This window comes from Elephas maximus, chromosome 19, assembly GCF_024166365.1.
Source record: "Elephas maximus indicus isolate mEleMax1 chromosome 19, mEleMax1 primary haplotype, whole genome shotgun sequence".
NCBI lineage: Eukaryota > Metazoa > Chordata > Mammalia > Proboscidea > Elephantidae > Elephas > Elephas maximus.
Genome location: NC_064837.1, coordinates 55,631,831 through 55,649,954, shown reverse-complemented (window position 1 = coordinate 55,649,954; position 18,124 = coordinate 55,631,831). Strand labels below are relative to the sequence as shown.

The following is an 18,124-nucleotide window of genomic DNA, read 5'->3' as shown; positions in this document are numbered from 1 at the left end:
ATAAGGACGGCGAGACTTCTTCTCATGTGCTTTGGACATACTATCAGGAGGAACCAGTCCCTGGAGAAGAACATCATGCTTGATAAAGAGAGGAGGACCCTTAATAAGATGGAGTGACACAGTGGCTGCAAAAATGGGCTCAAACATAGCAACAATTGTGAGGATGGCACAGGACCAGGCACTGTTTTGTTCTGTTGTACATAGTGTTGCTATGAGTGGGAACCAACTTGGTAGTATTTAAACACAAAACCAAAAAAAAAACCAAACCCAGTGCCGTCAAGTCGATTGCAACTCATAGCGACCCTATAGGACAGAGTAGAACTGCCCCATAGAGCTTCCAAGGAGTGCCTGGCGGATTTGAACTGCTGACCCTTTGGTTAGCAGCGGTAGCATTTAACCACTACACCACCAGGGTTTCCATTTAAAATAACAACAACAAATATCTTGAAGTGGAACTACTTGGCTTGTACACAGCTAGCTTAGTTAAAAATCTAAGTATTTGCCTGATGAGTTTAGTTTCACTTCTTAAAGTGTAACGCACGGGAGACTGGCTGCCCAACATGGGGTTTGTCTTTTGCCATCAGAGCAGCCTCTGGCTTGCAGGTATGTGGATTATTTTCATCTCATTGTGTTTACAGATCACATGGGGAACCAGCCCTGGGGAGGCTGAGAGCCTTCCGGCCTTCACTGAGGGGGGCGCCCTTTCTAGGTCCCTGGGCCAGGGCAGGACAGGAGGTTAGATGGGAAGTCAGGCGACCATGTTACCGCAAATCCCAGGTTGGAGCTGCCTGCCGCAAAGATCTATCAAGATGCGGGGGTGCTCGGGCCTGTCCGGGGGCCATGGCACAGCGCTGCGGAGTATGTCTCTAGGGCTTCTTTTAGGTGGCCACCCAGCGCCAGCACCTCACCATAGCGCAGCAGCAGCTCCTCGGCGCTCTAGCCGGCCGCCGCTGTCGCCGCCCACTGTCCACCTCCGGGGGGCCATTTTTCGGCTCCCTCCCGGGGTGCTTCTCACCAGCGCTGGAGAAGAAGACGAGGCCCGCGGAGGGCTGCTGCTCTGTCACCCCCGCCCTGCTCTCGGAGCCTCCGGGGCGCGCTGCTGGGCAGGGGGCGCGCTGCTGGGCAGGCGGCCCGCCATAAGCCGGAACCCACCTTTTTGTTTTAAGAGAGGAGGAACTGTATATGGGGTATTTACAGTCACTTTTTGGCCCAGTGTGAATTTTTCGGCTTCCTGGAGTAAGTCGTAGGTTGCAGCCGCTGCCCACAAACATGGTCACCATCCCCTAGCCACGGTGAGAAGTATGTCAGGGGGCGCCCGGCCGAGCCCAAAGTCTGAGTCAGAACTCTCATAGCAATCTCTTTCGCATGTGCAAACAGTTCAAAAGACTTTTGTAAATCAGGCATTCTCAAAGCTGGTGCTGTCATCAACTTATATTTAATATTTTAAAGACTTGTTAGCATTCTTTTAGTGCATACTAAAGGTTCTCTTTCTTCCCCTTTCAGGGCCTCATAAAAAGTCTTTGCCAAGACTCTAAACCCGAGGATCCAGATTTGACAAAACCCAGCCATTCTTAGGAATCCTCTTAGCTGTGGCCTTTGGGCTGTCACCCTCATGATTGCCTCACTTCAATCTGGGAGAAGGTCTTGCTGTCCTTGAGAAATCTGGAATCTCAGATATTTAACTTGTGGGAGAGAAATCTGTGCCTTTTTCTCGGATAACCCAATACTCGCACTCTGCCAAGTGATTTAAAAATAATACAGCATTTTGGTTAGAGTCTTCTTTAGTTTCACTAAAACCAAAAAACCAAACCCAGTGCCGGGGAGTCGTTTCCAACTCATAGCGACCCTAGAGAACAGAGTAGAACCGCCCCATAGAGTTTCCAAGGAGCGTCTGGCGGATTCGAACTGCCGACCCTTTGGTTAGCAGCTGTAGCACTTAACCGCTATGCCACCAGGGTTTCCTTAGTTTCACTAGCCACCAAAATTTCGTGAACATATTATAAAATCAGACCTTGATTTGGTTTTAAAAATCTTAAATCCCTTGTCAAAATTTTTCTAAATATAGTGGGAGAATTTCTAAATCCCTGGATGAGAACTTGTCATGTAAGATGTTGTTTCACCCAGTAGCTGTATCAGTCCATTCAAAAGCAAATAATTGTTGAGACTGAGGATGTAAGGGGATGTGAAAGAATGTGTCTTTTAGATCTAGCACTGAAAACCATTTATATTGGCTGGGTATGGTGACAAGGAGGGTGTAGGGATTTGGGACTACTGGATGTACATCTTCTACTATTTGGTTAATTTTCCTCAGATCTTGTATAAATCGGTATTCTTTTGTTCTTGGTTCTATACTGTTCTTTTCTTCACATTCTCTGTCTCTCACTCATTCTCTTCTTCTCTAGCCCCCATATCATTTTCTCATCCATTTTTTTTGTTGTTTGGTCTCTATTATTGAAGACCTTCAAGGCAACTAGCGTCTGTCTTCGTGGTCGCCCTTCAGTGTTTACTCTGGCTGGAACTTTTCTCAAGGGATATTGCCCTGCCTGGTTTTCAGGGCCTCCCTTACGGAAAACTGTACCCTGTCAGGTACAAGAAGGGGAAACCACACCTGAAGCCGTGTTTCCACCGTCTGTCTCTTCCGTGTCTCTCCCTTTTGTTCCCCACGATGGACACGTATTAGAGTCTAGTCCCAACTCTGGCGGGAAGAGTGTATTCTCTTCCTCCAACTCTGTCCTCTCCCAGCAGCGGCAGTAAGGAGGAGGAGGAGCCATAGCCGAAACCAGAGCCCATCCCTCCAGGAAAGGGTCCTTGCTGGAAGAATCAGGATGCACTTTCGGCTCCATTTCACCTTGAAAAAGAACTTGGTTAGAGGGGTTTATATTCTGATATAGTGATATAAAAGCTTGAACATAGGAGACTTCAGCTCATTTTTTTGTCTTTTAAAATTGAGCTGAAAAACCATACCAAAAATCAAGGAACCATACTGTGGCCGATGTTCCTGACTTTTTTTAGCTGCTATTTATGTCAAACATTATTGTATAAAAACATTATTACTATTATTATTATTTTTTTTAGTCATGAGTTCATAGCTCTACCTTTTCTAGTTTGTTAGGATGCACCCCAGGAGGGATTTTGTAGGGATTGATGAGTACCCCCCCCGCCATGTTGGGCGCTGTTTTGAAATGTTTAATAGTTATTAATGGGCCAATTCTTCCCCTTGGAACCTGATCATGGTGAATTGCATGGTCTACCTGGAAGTCTACTTTTTTCTAATTAAGCTTAATTCAGCCAGAACCCCCCTTATCTCTTAGACACTGGTCTAAGACGCCTTGGGCACGGTAGACTTCTGATGACCTATGGGACCAATTGTCACAATTAAAGAACTGGGAATAAAAATATTTACGAATTTGATGACAGGTTTTGTACAAATAGGGGTTAGTGCAATGACAAAGATGACGTGAGATCTCTTCAGTTTCACACAGACAGTTCTACTGGTATGCACACAGATCACACATATACACACTCAGCTACTTGGCCAGCCTCACACTCACCCTTGGCAATCTCAACCTCTCAGATAATCCCTAGGGTGACAGAGGTGATCTTGGCTGCCTCATTCACACACCCAAAAACCAAAACCAAGACTCTGGGGCCACCAAGAGTCCCTTATGCAAACCTACTCACAGGGTCAGTCATCCGAAGCAACAGTCGCTTCAGAAACTAAGAGTCTAAGCTCCCCCCTCCCCCCCAACCCCCCCCCCCCCGCCCGGGCTTGCTCTATCTGCCCTGGCCCTGAGCGCAACAGGGAGAGGAATCGTGGACTTGCCCTGGCGTTTTTCCCTTAGCCTGTCTTGTTCCCTGCTTACCTTATTTCTGCACGGTTAGGGACCGGCGGTGCCGTGGCAAGAATAGGGACCAGGTAATGTTTCCCTTTTGAGGTAAAAAAAAAAAAAAAACCCTCCAGCGGCCGCTTAAGGGTTAATTGGCTGGTCCGAGCCCTGCCCAGCCCTGGTCTCAAGCAGCAAAGTGCCCCACATTGGGTGCCAGAATTTGTTACCTCAAATCGACGGTTTGAGTCGACTGCCACAAAGCCAATACTGACACAGGAGGAGGTAAGCAGTGAGAGGGCTTTATTGGATACCGGTATTCAAGAGACAGAGGGGGTTAAATTTCTCCCAAATTCTGTCTACCCTAAAGGGTTGATGGGAGGGTTTTATATGGGGAAGATCAGGGTTACCTAATGTTTTGAGCACGTAGTCCACAGATGGTCTTCTAAGTCACAAAACAACTACAAAAAAACTCTATACTAAACTAAAGAGATGCATATCAGGCATCCAGACCCTAATCAGTATATTTGTAACAGGCTGAAAAACTCATATAAGAATCTCTTGGCTAGTGGAACTGTTTTGCCAAGTCCACTGTGGCTGAGATAGGGAGCAAGAAAGAAAGTTGCCGATTAAGAATGCCAGAGAGCTGTCCTGTTGGCTTGCAGGCTGGAGGCCATTTCTCAAGAGAACAAAAAAAGAAGAAAGCCACAGGAGCTGAGAGAGCTCCGTGCCCCTTTGGAAGAGACCGATGCAGCTGGTGCAATAAAAAAATGTTTAGAGATTACTTAGAGCATCCTTATGGCGTTAGTCATGTCAAGCTCTCGATCACCTATTCTGAATAGGGGAAAACATGTTGTAAGGTATTAGGGTGTTTGTTATGTTTTTAGAGTGGAACAGGCTGCTCAGCTATATTTTGAACAGAGCCTGCACCGTTTTCCAAGGACTAGAGATTAATCACAGCTTACACAGCTATTACTAAAACAAATGGAAAATATATTCTCTCTAATACTAAAACACAAAAGAAAATGCATTTTCGCTACTTCAGTCAGGGGGTTATTCAAGGACACTGCACACTATGGTGGCAATGCCAGCCCTTGGCTACTTGGGCCTAGCCTTGGAGTGACCTAACAAAATGAAATATTGTGTATTAAGGTACCTAGCATGGGGCCTGGTACATAAATAGTAGCTGGAAAACAGCCTCCCATGAATTCAGCGTTGGTTGGACACACATTTGCTGAACACCCACAGAGGGCTGAGTCATCTGGATCTGGGGCTACATCGGTCAATCGTCTCTGCTTTAAGAGCATTCATTCTTTAGTGGCTTATGTTTTCTGACACTAAGTGTGTCAGCACTTTATAAATGCTTCATGTGTGTTAACACCTAAGCTTCACAGATGCTCTGTATAGATCCGGGGAAGGCTGGATTATAAGGCAGGTTCTATCATTCATCTTATGTTGCCTTTGAGGAAACTGAGGCTCAGAGTGTTTAAGTAAGTTACCCACGGTCACACAGCCAGTCTAGGTCTAGAAGAGCCTTTTCTCGTACCACTTCACGTTTCTGTGATACGGCGTGATAAGGTCTGTGGGAGGCCAGGAAACAAGGCATCTAAGCCACCGGGATGGAGGGGTCTGTGGTCTTTCCTGGGGAGTTAGATGTCCAATGAAGCAGGAAAGGGCATTCCAAGCAGAGTGGTCTTTCCTGGGGAGTTAGATGTCCAATGAAGCAGGAAAGGGCATTCCAAGCAGAGGGAATAGCATATGCAAAGGGAAGAGGTAAGAGAGCATGGTACAGTGAAGAGTGACCAACAAGGCTTGAAAGAAATGAAATTTGAAAGCATTTTTTTTTTTTAACTGGTATATTTCTTTGGGAAAAAGAGTCTGATTTTGGCAGACGAAGGAGTCTCAGATGAAAGCCATCAAGACCTGTGGGAGAGTCTTGTAGCTCCTCTGCTAACTTGGCCAGTTGTTTCTGGCACACCTCTCATCCTCACCAGGCTTATTTCTTCTTCAGTGCAGGCATGTTGCTTAGCACTGCATTCAAAATGCAGTGGGTGCTGAGTCCATGCTGGCTGGGATTGTTCCTGTTGTTAGCAAGGCCCTGGGTCTCATTTACTGTAAAGCAGTGTGTAATGTCTGTTCTAAGTGACCAAGAAGACCCTGGAATGGGGTGTGGATTACTCTGAAATGATATAAAAAATCCAAGATATCTTGTTAAGTGAAAAATCAAGGTGTAGAAAAGCATGACTATGATATGCTACCATTTCTTTAGATGGTCACACACACGTGGAATATCTGTGGAAGGGTATTAAACCTGGTTGTTTCCCCTGGAGAGCAGGACTGAGCAAGCTATTCCTTTTATTTACTTTTTACCCTTGTGTCTGTATTACCATAAACACACACACAAACACAAAATGAAAACCAACCAACCAACCAAAAAATAAGATCGCTTACCTGCTTGGTTTTTACAGACAGTTGCATGTTCTGCAATTTCCGTAGTCCCTGGACACACTGTCATAGATTTTCCAACATAAATTGGCACAGAATTATTAAATTAAGTCAATTCAACCACACTTTTCACTTCTGCCAGTGAGTAGAGTCCCCCGAAGCTCTGAAAGAAAGCATGACCTGCTCCGAGAGCCTAAACTGTTGTCAGATGAGGGACCACTGAGAACACGGCAAGGAGTCTAAACCACCCACAAGCCCTTACATTATTTTCCGGGCTCTATTTTCATGAGTAACATCCTTTGGTCACCAGATTACGCTTGAGCTGGCCAGGCACATTTCCCTTTGCTGAAGAAAAGAGTCTGTAAGAAGCTTTGTAAGAAGACAGCACATGATCCAGGTGAGTGCTAATCTAGCCCAGGCCAGTAATGAAGAATATTAATTTCACTTTTGAAAGAACCTAGGTTTTTTTCATGGGAAAGGGAGACAAGTTTAAAAAAATGTATGCGATGTGTACATTTTGGCATCTCTTTTCAAGTTTTGTGTCAATTGAATCCCTGGCTTCTCTGAATGAGGGCTTTCTCTAGACATGGAAGGAAGCACAGGAGCCTAACCCTCATCACTTAGTTCCCCCTCAGTTCTGGCAGTATCTCCCACAGCCCCATTCTACAGGTCAGGGTGCTGGGGCCCAGCGAGGAGAAGGAGCCTGCCCAACGTCCCTCAGCTGGCTAGATGGTGGCAGTGCTGAGACACAGAATGTCTTTTGTGCAAATGTAGCTACTCCACGTTTGTGTGCCAGTAGAAAAGGCAACTTTGAAATCTTAACCAAAGGTGGTCATGAGAGATGAAGAGTGAAAAGCAGTCAGATCCTTCACCTGCTTGGTTTTTATATATATTTGCATATTTTCCAGCTTCCATGGGCATATGTCCATAGTCCTTGGGCACTTTATCTCTCATGGCTTTTGCTACATAAATTGGTACAGAATTATTAAACTAAATCAAATCAGCCACATTTTTCTCGTCTCCTCTGCCAATGAGCAGTAGTTGAAGGCTTCTTCTGAGGACATTAACGAGTATAAATGTTTTCTGTCAGATGCAGCACTTCAGGTGGGGAAGAGAGGAACGATGCTCTTGTCTTTATGTACTGAGCGTCTTCCTCTAAGTGGTAGTGAATGGGTTGAATGTGTCCCCCCAAAAGACGTGTTGAAGTCCTAACCCCCAGAACCTGTGATTATGATCTCATTTGGAAATAGGGTCTTTGAAGATGTTATTAGTTAAGTTACGTGAGGTCATACTGGAGTAGGGTGGATCCTAATGCAATATGACTGGTGTCCTTATGAAAAGAGGAGAAGAGACAGAGAATCAGAGAGCGGCAGGGGAAGACAGCCATGTGAAGGAGGAGGCAGACATTGGAGTGATGCATCTACAAGCCAAGGAAAGCCAGGGATTGCTGGCAACCAGCAGAAGCTAGAAGAAGCAAGGAAGGATCTTCCCCTAGAGCCTTCAGAGAGAGAGCATGGTCCTGCTGACACTTTGATTTCGGACTTGTAGCCTCCAGAACAGTGAGACAACAAATTCTTATTTTAAGGCTCCCAGTTTGTGGTACTTTGTTATGGCAGCCACAGCAAACTAATATAGGTAGACCCAGTGAGGATGCTGAAAAATGTTATAGTTGATAAAAATGCCCAGTTTGTATAGACAGGTTAAAGGATAAGCTCTTGCCTTTGATGAGCTTGCAATCAGCATGGGCTACATAATTTGTAGAGCCCAGGGCAAAAGGAAAATGTGGGGCCTCTTGTTTAAAAAATGATGAAGAATTTCAAGATGGCGGCAGCAGAACATTAAACAAATCACAGGGCGGCCCTGTGGGACTGCACAGGCCAATGCCTGTGAAGCCATCTAAATAAGACAGGGCTTTTACCTACAAAATGAGAACTCTAGTAAGTGTGAACTGTCGAGAAAGTCAACTTCATCTTCCCTCACCGTTCTCCTCTTTTCCTCCTCTTTCATTTTCTTCTCATTCCAATTCTGATTCCCATTTCCCTTCCTCCTCACCCTCTGCCTCCACCTCTGCCCCTGCTGTCTATATCCATCACCCATTGGGGGGGGGAAATGGTAAATCTCCTAAAGAACTTACTTGCTTTGTATTTTTGTGGTATCCAACATGCTAGGATTAGGGCTATTACTTTTAGTGCCAGTAATAACCCCAGAGGTAGTAGCTGCAGGCAGAGAGGACAGTCTTCTCCACCTGGAAGAGAAAGCATTTGCTGGTCAGTTTAATCACACAACCTTCTCTTCCAATGACATTGAACTGTTGAGTGTTTACACAAGGGCAATCGCGGCTGTTTCCCAAGATGACCGGTATACTTTGCGGCCCTGGTTCCCATATTGCTATGTTGTTGTTAGGTGCCATCAAGTTGGTTCTGACACATATAGTGACCCTATGTACAAGAGAAGGAAACAGTTCTCAGTCATGCACCATCCTCACAATCACGGATATACTTGAGCCCATCGATGCTTCCTGTGCATCAGTCCATCTCCTTAAGTGTCTTCCGCTCTTTTGCTGACCCTCTACTTTCCCAAGCATGATGTCCTTCTCCAGGAACTGGTCCCTCCTGATAACATGTCCAAAGTACATGAGATAAAGCCTTGCCATCTTTGCTTCTAAGGAGCATTCTGGATGTACTACTTCCAAAATAGATTTGTTTGTCCTTTTGTCAGTCCATGATATACTCAATTTTCTTCTCCAACACCATAATTCAGAGGCATCAATTCTTCAGTCTTCCTTATTCATTTTCCAGCTTTCACATACATATGAAGCGACTGAAAACACCATGGCGAACCTTATAATCAAAGTGACATCTTTGACTTTTAACATTTAATAGAGGTCCTTTGCAGCAGATTTACCCAGTGCTATATAATTTGATTTCTTGACTACAGCTTCCATGGGCATTGATTGTGAATCCACGTAAAATGAAATCCTTGAAAACATCGGTCTTTTCTCCATTTATCATGATGCTGCTTATTGGTCCATTTATGAGGATTTTTGTTTTCTTTATGTTGAGGTGTAATCCATACTGAAGCCGTGGTCTTTGATCCTCATCTGTAAGTGCTTCAAGTCCTCTTCACTTTCAGCAAGCCAGGTTGTGTCATCTGCATGTCACAGGTTGTTGATGAGTCTTCTCCAATCCTGATGCTGCATTCTTCTTCATATAGTTCAGCTTCTCAGATTTGCTCAGCATACAGATTGAATAAGTATGGTGAAGGAATACCACCCTGATGCATACCTTTCCTGATTTTAAACCACGTAGTATTTCTTTGTTCTGTTCGAAAGACTGCCTCTTGGTCTATGTACAAGTTTTGCCTGAGCACAATTAAGTGTTCTGGAATTTCCATTCTTCGCATTGTTGTCCGTAATTTGTTATGACCCACACAGTCAAATGCCTTTGCATAGCCAATGAAACACAGGTAAACATCTTTTTGGTATTCTCTGCTTTCAGCCATGGTCCATCTGACATCAGCAATGATATGTCTTGTTCCACGTCCTCTTCGGAATCTGGCTTGAATTTTTGGCTATTGCCTGTCGATGTGGTGCTGCAACCACTTTTGAATTACCTTCAGCAAAATTTTACTTGTGTGTGATATTAATGGTATTGTTCAATAATGTCCAGATTCTGTTGGATCACCTTTCTTTGGAGTGGGCACAAATATGGATGTTTTCCAGTCAATTGGCCAGGTAGCTGTCTTCAAAATTTCTTGGCATAAATGAGTGAGCACCTCAAGCACTGCATCCATTTGTTGAAACATCCTAACTGGTATTTTGTCAGTTCCTGGAGCCTTGTTTTTTTTGCCAGTGCCTTCAGTGTAGCTTGGATTTCTTCCTTCAGTACCATCAGTTCTTGATCATATGCTATGTCCTGAAATGGTTGAACATCAACCAATTCTTTTCATTGAAGTAACTCTGTGTATTCCTTCCATCTTTTTTCAATATGTGTTGTTCAATATTTTGCCTTTAGAATCCTCCAGTATTACAACTCAAGGCTTGAATTTTTTCTTTAGTTCTTTCAACTTGAGAAATGCTGAGCGTGTTCTTTCCTTTTGGGTTTCTAGCTTTAGGTCTTTGCACATTTCATCGTAATACTCGACTTTGTCTTCTTGAGCCGCCCTTTGAAATCTTTTACTGTTCAACTCTTTTACTTCATCATTTCTGCCATTCATATTAGCTGCTCTATGTTCAACAGCAAGTTTCAGAGCCTCTGACATGATTTTGGTCTTTTGTTTCTTTCCTGTCTTTTTAATAACCTTTTGCTTTCTTCATGTATGATGTCCTTGGTGTCATCCTACAACTTGTTTGGTCTTCAGTCATTAGGGTTCAATGTGTCAAATCTGTTCTTGAAATGGTCTCGAAATTCAGGTGGGATATACTCAAAGTCGTATTTTGGCTCTTGTGGACTTGTTTTAATTTTCTTTGGCTTCAACTTGAACTTGCATATGAGCAATTGATGGTCTGTTCCTCAGTCATCCCCTGGCCTTATTCTGACTGATGATATTGAACTTCTGTATCATCTCTTTCCACAGATGTGGTTGATTTGATTCCTGTGTATCCCATCCGATGAGGTCCGAGTGTCACTGTTTATGTTGTCGAAAAAAAGTATTTGCAATGTAGAAGTCGTTGGTCTTGCAGGATTCTATGATGCAATCTCCGGTGTCATTTCTATCACCAAGGCCATATTTTCCAACTACCAATCCTTCTTCTTTGTTTCCAACTTTTACATTCCAGTCACTAGTAATTATCAATGAATCTTGATTGCACATTTTTGTTTTTTTAATTTTGCGGTGCAAATTAGTTTTTCATTCAAAATGTTTGTACACAAATTGTTTTGTGACATTGGTTTCAATGTGTCAGCACTAGCCTCTTATCCCTTTCTATCCTGGGTTCTCCTTGGCCATACATCCAGTTTTCCTGTCCCTTGCTGCTTTCTCATCTCTGCTTTTGTAACCGAATGCCACTCCAATTCTTGTCCTGTCCTATTAGCCTGTTGAAATAAGACGGACACTAATCACAAGGGAAACAGAAAGTGGCAAGTTTATTGTCTGGGCATACAAGGAAGGACTCGGGGTCTAGCAACCATAAGGCCACGTGCTCGCTGTCTGAGGCGGCTGGGGAGCTTTCTCTTTCCAGTGGCGTCAGAGGTTGGGTTTGGTACCTGGAACTTTCCACCCTTAGCCCTCCCATTCGCATATTTGGAGGTCCAGATATTAAATCATCTTCTGTCAGATGTCCTTGTAGTGGGACCCCTCCCTTCTAAAATGGAATTGGGTGAAATCATGGGCTGGGAAATATCGTTGTTTCCAGTGACAATTGGGTTTGGGGTCCGGTGAAGGATGTGATCTCTTCAATCTTCGTATACTTCGAGGTGTAGCTTGGGCCAGTTCAATGGATGGAGCCACCACCTGCTGCGACTTCCTGAAAAATGTTGCTCAAAACAAGCTAGTGGTTAGCATGACAAAGAAAGGGGTGGGGGGAAGGGTGTTGATTGAGGTTTTCGCTTTTGCACAGATGTTGCCTATTTGGTTTTGTATACTTGGTTGAACTGAGAAACATATTCCTGACATGTGTTAACCGTTTGATTTTTAGGCCTGTCTAATCTTGACTGAAAGGTGAACTTTGGGGTGGCTTCCGTTCTGAGTTAGCAAGCGGTCTGGGGGCCATAGTCTTGTGGGTTCCTCCACACCAGTAAGTCTGGTCTTTTTTTGTACACTTGAATTTTGTTCTACATTTTTCTTCCACTCTGTCTTGTTCCTTCTATTGTGATCCCTGCCAGAGCGGTAGGTGGTGATAGCTGGGCACCATCTAGTTCTTCTAGGTTCAGGTTGGTGGAGGCTGTGGTTCCTGTGGTCCATTACTCCTTTGGACTAATATTTTCCTTGTGTCTTTTGTTTTCTTCATTCGTCTTTGCTCCAAATGGGACGGGACCAGTAGATGTATCTTAGATGGCTGCTTGCATTTAAGATTCCAGATGCTACACACCAAAGTAGGATGTAAAACATTTTCTCTGTGAAGTATATTATACCAACTGACCTAAAGATGTCCCCAGCCCTCAGCCCCAGTAACTCGGTCCCTCAAGGTGTTTGGGTGTATTTAGGAAGCTTCTATGACTTTGCCTTCGTCAAGTTGTGCTGACTTTCCCTGTGCTGTGTGTTGTCTTTCTCTTCACTAAAATGAACACTTGTCTACCATCTAGTTAGTGACTTCCCCTCCCTACCCCTTCCCTACCTCATAATCATCAAAGATTGTTTTTTTTTTTTCTGTGTGTAAATCTTTTCTTTGTTTTTTTATAATAATAGAATAGTCTCACACAATATCTGTCCTTTTGCGATTGACTTGTTTCAGTCAGCATAACGGCCTCCAGATTCATCCATGTTGTGAGATGTTTCGCAGATACATCATTGTTGTTGTTGTTGCATAGTATTCCATTGTGTATATGTACCATAGTTTGTTTATCCATTCATCTGTCGACGGGCACTTAGGTTGTTTCCATCTTTTTTGCTGTTGTGAATGATATTCAATGAACATAGGTGTGCATATGTCTATTCATGTGATGGCTCTTATTTCTCTAGGATATATTGCTAGGAGTAGGATTGCTGGATCAGATGGTATTTCTGTTTCTAGCTTTTTAAGGAGGTGCTATATCATGTTCCATAGCAGTCGTACCATTTTACGTTCCCACTAGCAATGCATAAGTGTTCCAATCTCCCTACAACCTCTCCAACATTTGTTATTTTCTGTTTTTGTTGTTGTTTTTTTAAATAGTGCTGGTAATGTTGGGGTGAGATGGTAGTCATCATCCTTTTGATTTGCATTTCTCTAATGGCTAATTATCATGAGCAGATTTCCTCATGTGTCTGTTAGCCACGTGAATATCTTCTTTGGTGAAGTGTCTGTTCATATCCTTTGCCCATTTTTTAATTGGGTTACTTGTCTTTTGTTGTTGAAGTATTTTATAGATTTTAGAGGTAAACCCTTTTTGGATATGTCATAGCCAAAAATTTTTTTCCTATCTGTAGGTTTTCTTTTTATTCTTTTGGTGAGGTCTTTTGATGAGCACTTAAGCATTTAACTTTTAGGAGATCCTAGTTATCTATTTTTTCTTATGGTGTTTGATTGCATGCTTGACCCATTTCAGACTGTAGAAGTTGGTAAAAATCTTAACTGCTTCATCTTGGATAGTAGTGGTTTGTGTGTAAATCTGCATACTAGTCTTATTAACTGGTCTTCCTTGTAGGCATATGAATATCACTGACAGCATCGTACCTCAGGATAGATCTTGAAATGTTCTTTTTGATGATGAATGCAGCAGCATTCCTCTGTAATTTGTCATTGCTGGCATAGGAGACCATATGATTGTCTGCTTCAAAATGGCCAATACCGCTCTATTTTAGCTCACTAATGCCTAGGATGTTGATCTTTATGCTTTCCATTTCATTTTGGATGATTTTCAATTTTGCTAGATTTATACTTTGTACACGCCATGGTTTGATTATTTTTGGATGTTTGCAGCTGTTTCTTCTCATTTCAAGTGGTGCCACATCATCAAATGAAGGTCGGAAAACTTGATCCCATCCATGTCATTAAGGTCGACTTTACTTTGAGGAGGCAGCTCTTCCCCAGCTGTACTTTGAGAGCCTTCCAACCTGAGTGGCTCATCTTCCAGTGCTGTATCGGATGCTGTTCTGCTGCTATTTATAAGGCTCTCACTGGCCAGTTTTTTAAGAAGTAGACTGGCAGGTCCTTCTTCCTAGTCTGTCTTAGTCTGGAAGGCTCTGTTGAAATCTATCGAAATTGTGTGACCCTGCTGGTATTTGAAATACTGGCGGCATAGCTTCCAGCATCAAAGCAACATGCAAGTCACCACAGTATGACAAACTGACAGCTGCATGGTCTGTCAGTTTGTCATACTATACTGCCGTAGACACCTCCGACTCTTGAGAGTTGGTAACTTCTTAGTCCACAAAGTCCTAAAGTCATGACCAAGCACATCTTCCACAAAGGAGTCATACCTGGAAGAAAAAAGCAGCACAGCATATAACAGATCAATTACTGGCAACATTATTAGGGTCATAACCATCAGAAAGGCCTGGCTGTTTATTGAGCAGAACCCTCAGCCATGCTGGTCTGATTTGTGTCACCCAAACAGCTACTACCATTTATTAACTCCATGCAAGTCCTTGTGCTAAGCAATTTACACATATTGTCTTGTTTATCTCATTTATAGTCCTCACATTTTATAGATGAGGAAAGTGAGGCTCAGAGAGGTTAAATGGCTTTCCTAAAGCCACACAGCTAGTAAATGGGAGGGTTGGGTTTTGTAGCCAAAAGCTGGGCTCCAACAAGCTGCCTCACTTGTTAGAACTTACTGAACACCAGGGTTCGGGCTCTGTTCTTCTGAGGATGAGGCTGGGTGAAATGTTCAGTGCTTAGGTGAACTTTCTGTCTTCGCTAACAGAGGTTTTGTTCTATCCTTCTCTTATCTTGATAAATGTACCTTCCTAAGGACCTGGAAGGTCAGGTTTGAATTTAGAATTTTCACACTCCTGAGGTTCTACTCTGTAATGTGAAAGCATGGGGAGAGCCGGTCCCAGCCCTGGCCTGTCCTCTTCCCACCTAGGCCCTGTCCTGCCTGGTGGGCTTGCATGCATATGGACCTGTCTTAGGGATCTAGTGCTGGTATAATAGAAATACCACAAAATGGATGGCTTTAACAAAGAGAAGTTTATTCTCTCACAGTCCAGTAAGCTAGAATTCCGAATTCAGGGTGAGACAGGACTAGGCTGGAGTAGGGACATTTGCCCTCACCCCCTTTTGCACCTAGGCCGGGGAAAAAGGCGATTAGAACAGAAAGTGGAATAAGCAACCTGGTACAGCCATAACCCAGGTCCTAGAGAGTAGAACAGAGCACACAGGCCCTGTGGGGCACAATGTTCCTGCTGAGGGGTGGAACAAATTGAAATGTTGCAAATAAACCGTTAATACAGTTATTGCAGGACTCCACAAGTGCAGAATGTGTGCAAAAGAAGTAGAAGCCACCACTCTTTCTCCTTCCCGTGCCCGCTGAAGGGGGCTATGTGACGAAGGGAACCAGTGCACCTCCGTCACATCCCATAATGAGTTATGTCAAGGGGAACCGAAGGACTTCCATCATAAAGAAATGTGTGTGCACCTTCATTTGTATAACCCAACCTCTCCTCAGAAATCTCCGCCCTTCCCCCCCAAACCTCATGAATAAACATCAAAACCCCTCCTTCTTTCCTTGTTGAAACCCTTAAATACTTGGCTCATAGGCAAATTGGTGAGACAGTCTCTCTGAAGGTTCTAGCCTTTACTGTCTCCTTTTGCTAGCTGCTGGCAAAATAAATTTGCTCATGTGACTCCGGGCTGCCTCAACAGTCTTATTGAGCTGCGAGAATCTGGTAGTTCAACCGAGGAAGGGGCCCTGGTAACAAGGGTGCCAGCGCCAGGGGAAGGCTTTCTTTGTCATCTCTGGAGGAAGGTCCTTGTCATCAGTTTTCATTTGGTTTGGGAGCATCTCAGCGCAGGAGCCTCAGGCCCAAAGGACTCGCACTGTTCCTAGCGCTGTTTTCTTGGTGGTATGAGGTGCCCCACTCTCTGCTTGCTTCCCTTACCTTTTATCTCTAGTAAGATAAAAGGTGATGCAGGCCACATCTCAGGGAAACTCCCTTTACGTTGGATCAGGGATGTGACCTGATAAGGGTTTTACAATCCCACCCTAATCCTCTTTAACATAAAATTACAATCACAAAATGGAGGACAACCACAGAATACAGGGAATCATAGCCTAACCAAGTTGATACACACATTTTGGGGGGACATAATTCAATCCATGACAGAGCCCCTCAGCCCACCAGCCCACATGCCATCCACATCCTGCATAAACAGCCCCCTTGGCTGAGTTCCAGAGATACTCACACCACGGTCTGCCTTTGTAAGGGTAAGCTAGGGAGGAGACTGGTGCAGGCCCTGGAAGAAAGTTTGGGTCTGACTAGACAGGGAATTGAGGTCAGGTACCCAGAATAGAAAAGCAGAACCATAGTTTCCAGGTAAACACATCCTTGTTGCTGCCCAGCCCCCTCAACCCATCAGGAGGTGCCTGGCTGATACTTTCCGAAGCAGTAAAAAAAAAAAAAAAAAAAAAACCAAGCCCGTTGCCATCGAGTAGATTCCAACTCATAGTGACCCCATAGGTCAGAGTAAAACTGCCCCATAGAGTTTCTAAGGAGCTCCTCCTGGTGGATCTGAACTGCCTACCTTTTGGTTAGTAGCTGTAGCACTTAACCACCATGCCACCAGTGTTTCCACCAAAGCAGTGCCCTCCCTCTAAAACCCAGTGCTTGCCAGGGGCCACTCTTGCCCCTAGCTCAGGGTGGTGCTGGAAGTCTGTTGTTGTTACGTACTGCGGAGTCAGTTCCTCTCATAGCAACCCAGTGTGATAGGGCAGAATTGCCCCATAGGGTTTTCTAGGCTGTTATCTTTAGGGAAGCATATGGCCAGGTCTTTCTTCTACAGAACCAGTAGGTGAGTTCAAACCACCAGTCTTTCAGTTAGCAGCTAATTGCTTAGCCACTGTTCCTGCTAGAAGTCTAGACTCACCAAATATTAGCAGCTGGGCAGTAAACAGGCTATCAGGCAGGCACAGGTGTTAGAAATCAACTTAAAAAAAAAAAAAAGAAAACCATAAGACCAGAAAACTCCAAGAGAGATGTAAATTCTAATGTGGTTGCTGAGAACCTGGGTGGTAGAAGGACACAGCAGGAATCAGAGTCAAGTCCGCAAATCTCACTACAAGGTCCTTCCTGCGGCAGCTTCTAGACTTTTCTATGGTTCATTAATGGCAGAAAGTAAGCCCATCAGAGTTTGTGTGGACCCTACTAGAAGGGTGACATTTGGAAGCAGGTGGCCAAAGTGGGAAGTGGGTGGGCAGAAGAGCAGCTGCCGTTTCTGGAAGAAAACCGAGACCCTGTTGAAAGAATCTGGCTCAGGTAGCTCTTACCTATTGAAGGCATGGTGGTGCGCTGACTGTATTTTGCATTGTTAGACCATCTGTTTTTAGCTTTACACTTATACTCTTCCCCTCCTTGGATGCTCTTCTTGGTGAAGTTAAATTCGGCAGGCTCCCTTTCATCCTTGGAAATAGCTGGTGACATGGCAACATTTTTTTCAAAGAAAGTGTAGTTGATGGGCAATGAGCCGTTGAGCGAGATGCAGCGTAGTATTATATATAGGCCTGCTTCTGTCTGAATGACACTGATGTTCAGGACCGGGGTGGCCACTGGGTCTAGAAAGATGAAAGTTTATGTTAAAGGACAAGCAGTATTACGGATTGAATTGTGTCCCCCCAAAATATGTTTTGCAAACCCTAACCTCTGTGCCTGTGGCTATAATCCCATTTGGGAATGCACTGTCCTTGTTATGTTAATGAGGCAGGATTAGTGTAGGGAGTATTTTGGGTCAGTTTCCTTTGAAATATAAAAGAGATTAAACAAGCAAGCCAAGAAGCAGAGATGGAGTAAGATAAATACCAAAACACATGGAGATCTCCAAGGAACCAGGAGGCTGAAGCTGAAGAGATAAGGACCTTCCTGTGGAGGCCACAGAGAGACAAAGCCTTCCCCTAGAGCTGGTGATTTAAATCAGACTTCTAGTCTCCTAAACTATGAGAAAATAAATTTCTGCTTGTTAAAGCCATGTACTTGCAGTATTTCTGTTATAGCAGCACTACATAACTAAAGACAAGCAGTTTGTGTTCACTCACTCGATTCACAAACATTAATTGAACCCC

General features: G+C 44.0%; 1 protein-coding gene across 2 annotated transcripts in view; it reads left to right on the top strand.

The window, feature by feature from the left end:
- The first annotated feature begins 516 nt into the window (after positions 1-516).
- Positions 517-18,124, top strand: part of PECAM1 (platelet and endothelial cell adhesion molecule 1) — a 137,732-nt gene continuing 120,124 nt past the window's right edge. For both annotated transcript variants that reach the window (XM_049860186.1, XM_049860184.1), the window contains exon 1: positions 517-603. In XM_049860186.1, coding sequence (XP_049716143.1) covers positions 561-603 — 43 coding nt within the window. In that variant the 5' untranslated portion in view covers positions 517-560. The remainder of the gene's footprint in view (positions 604-18,124) is intronic.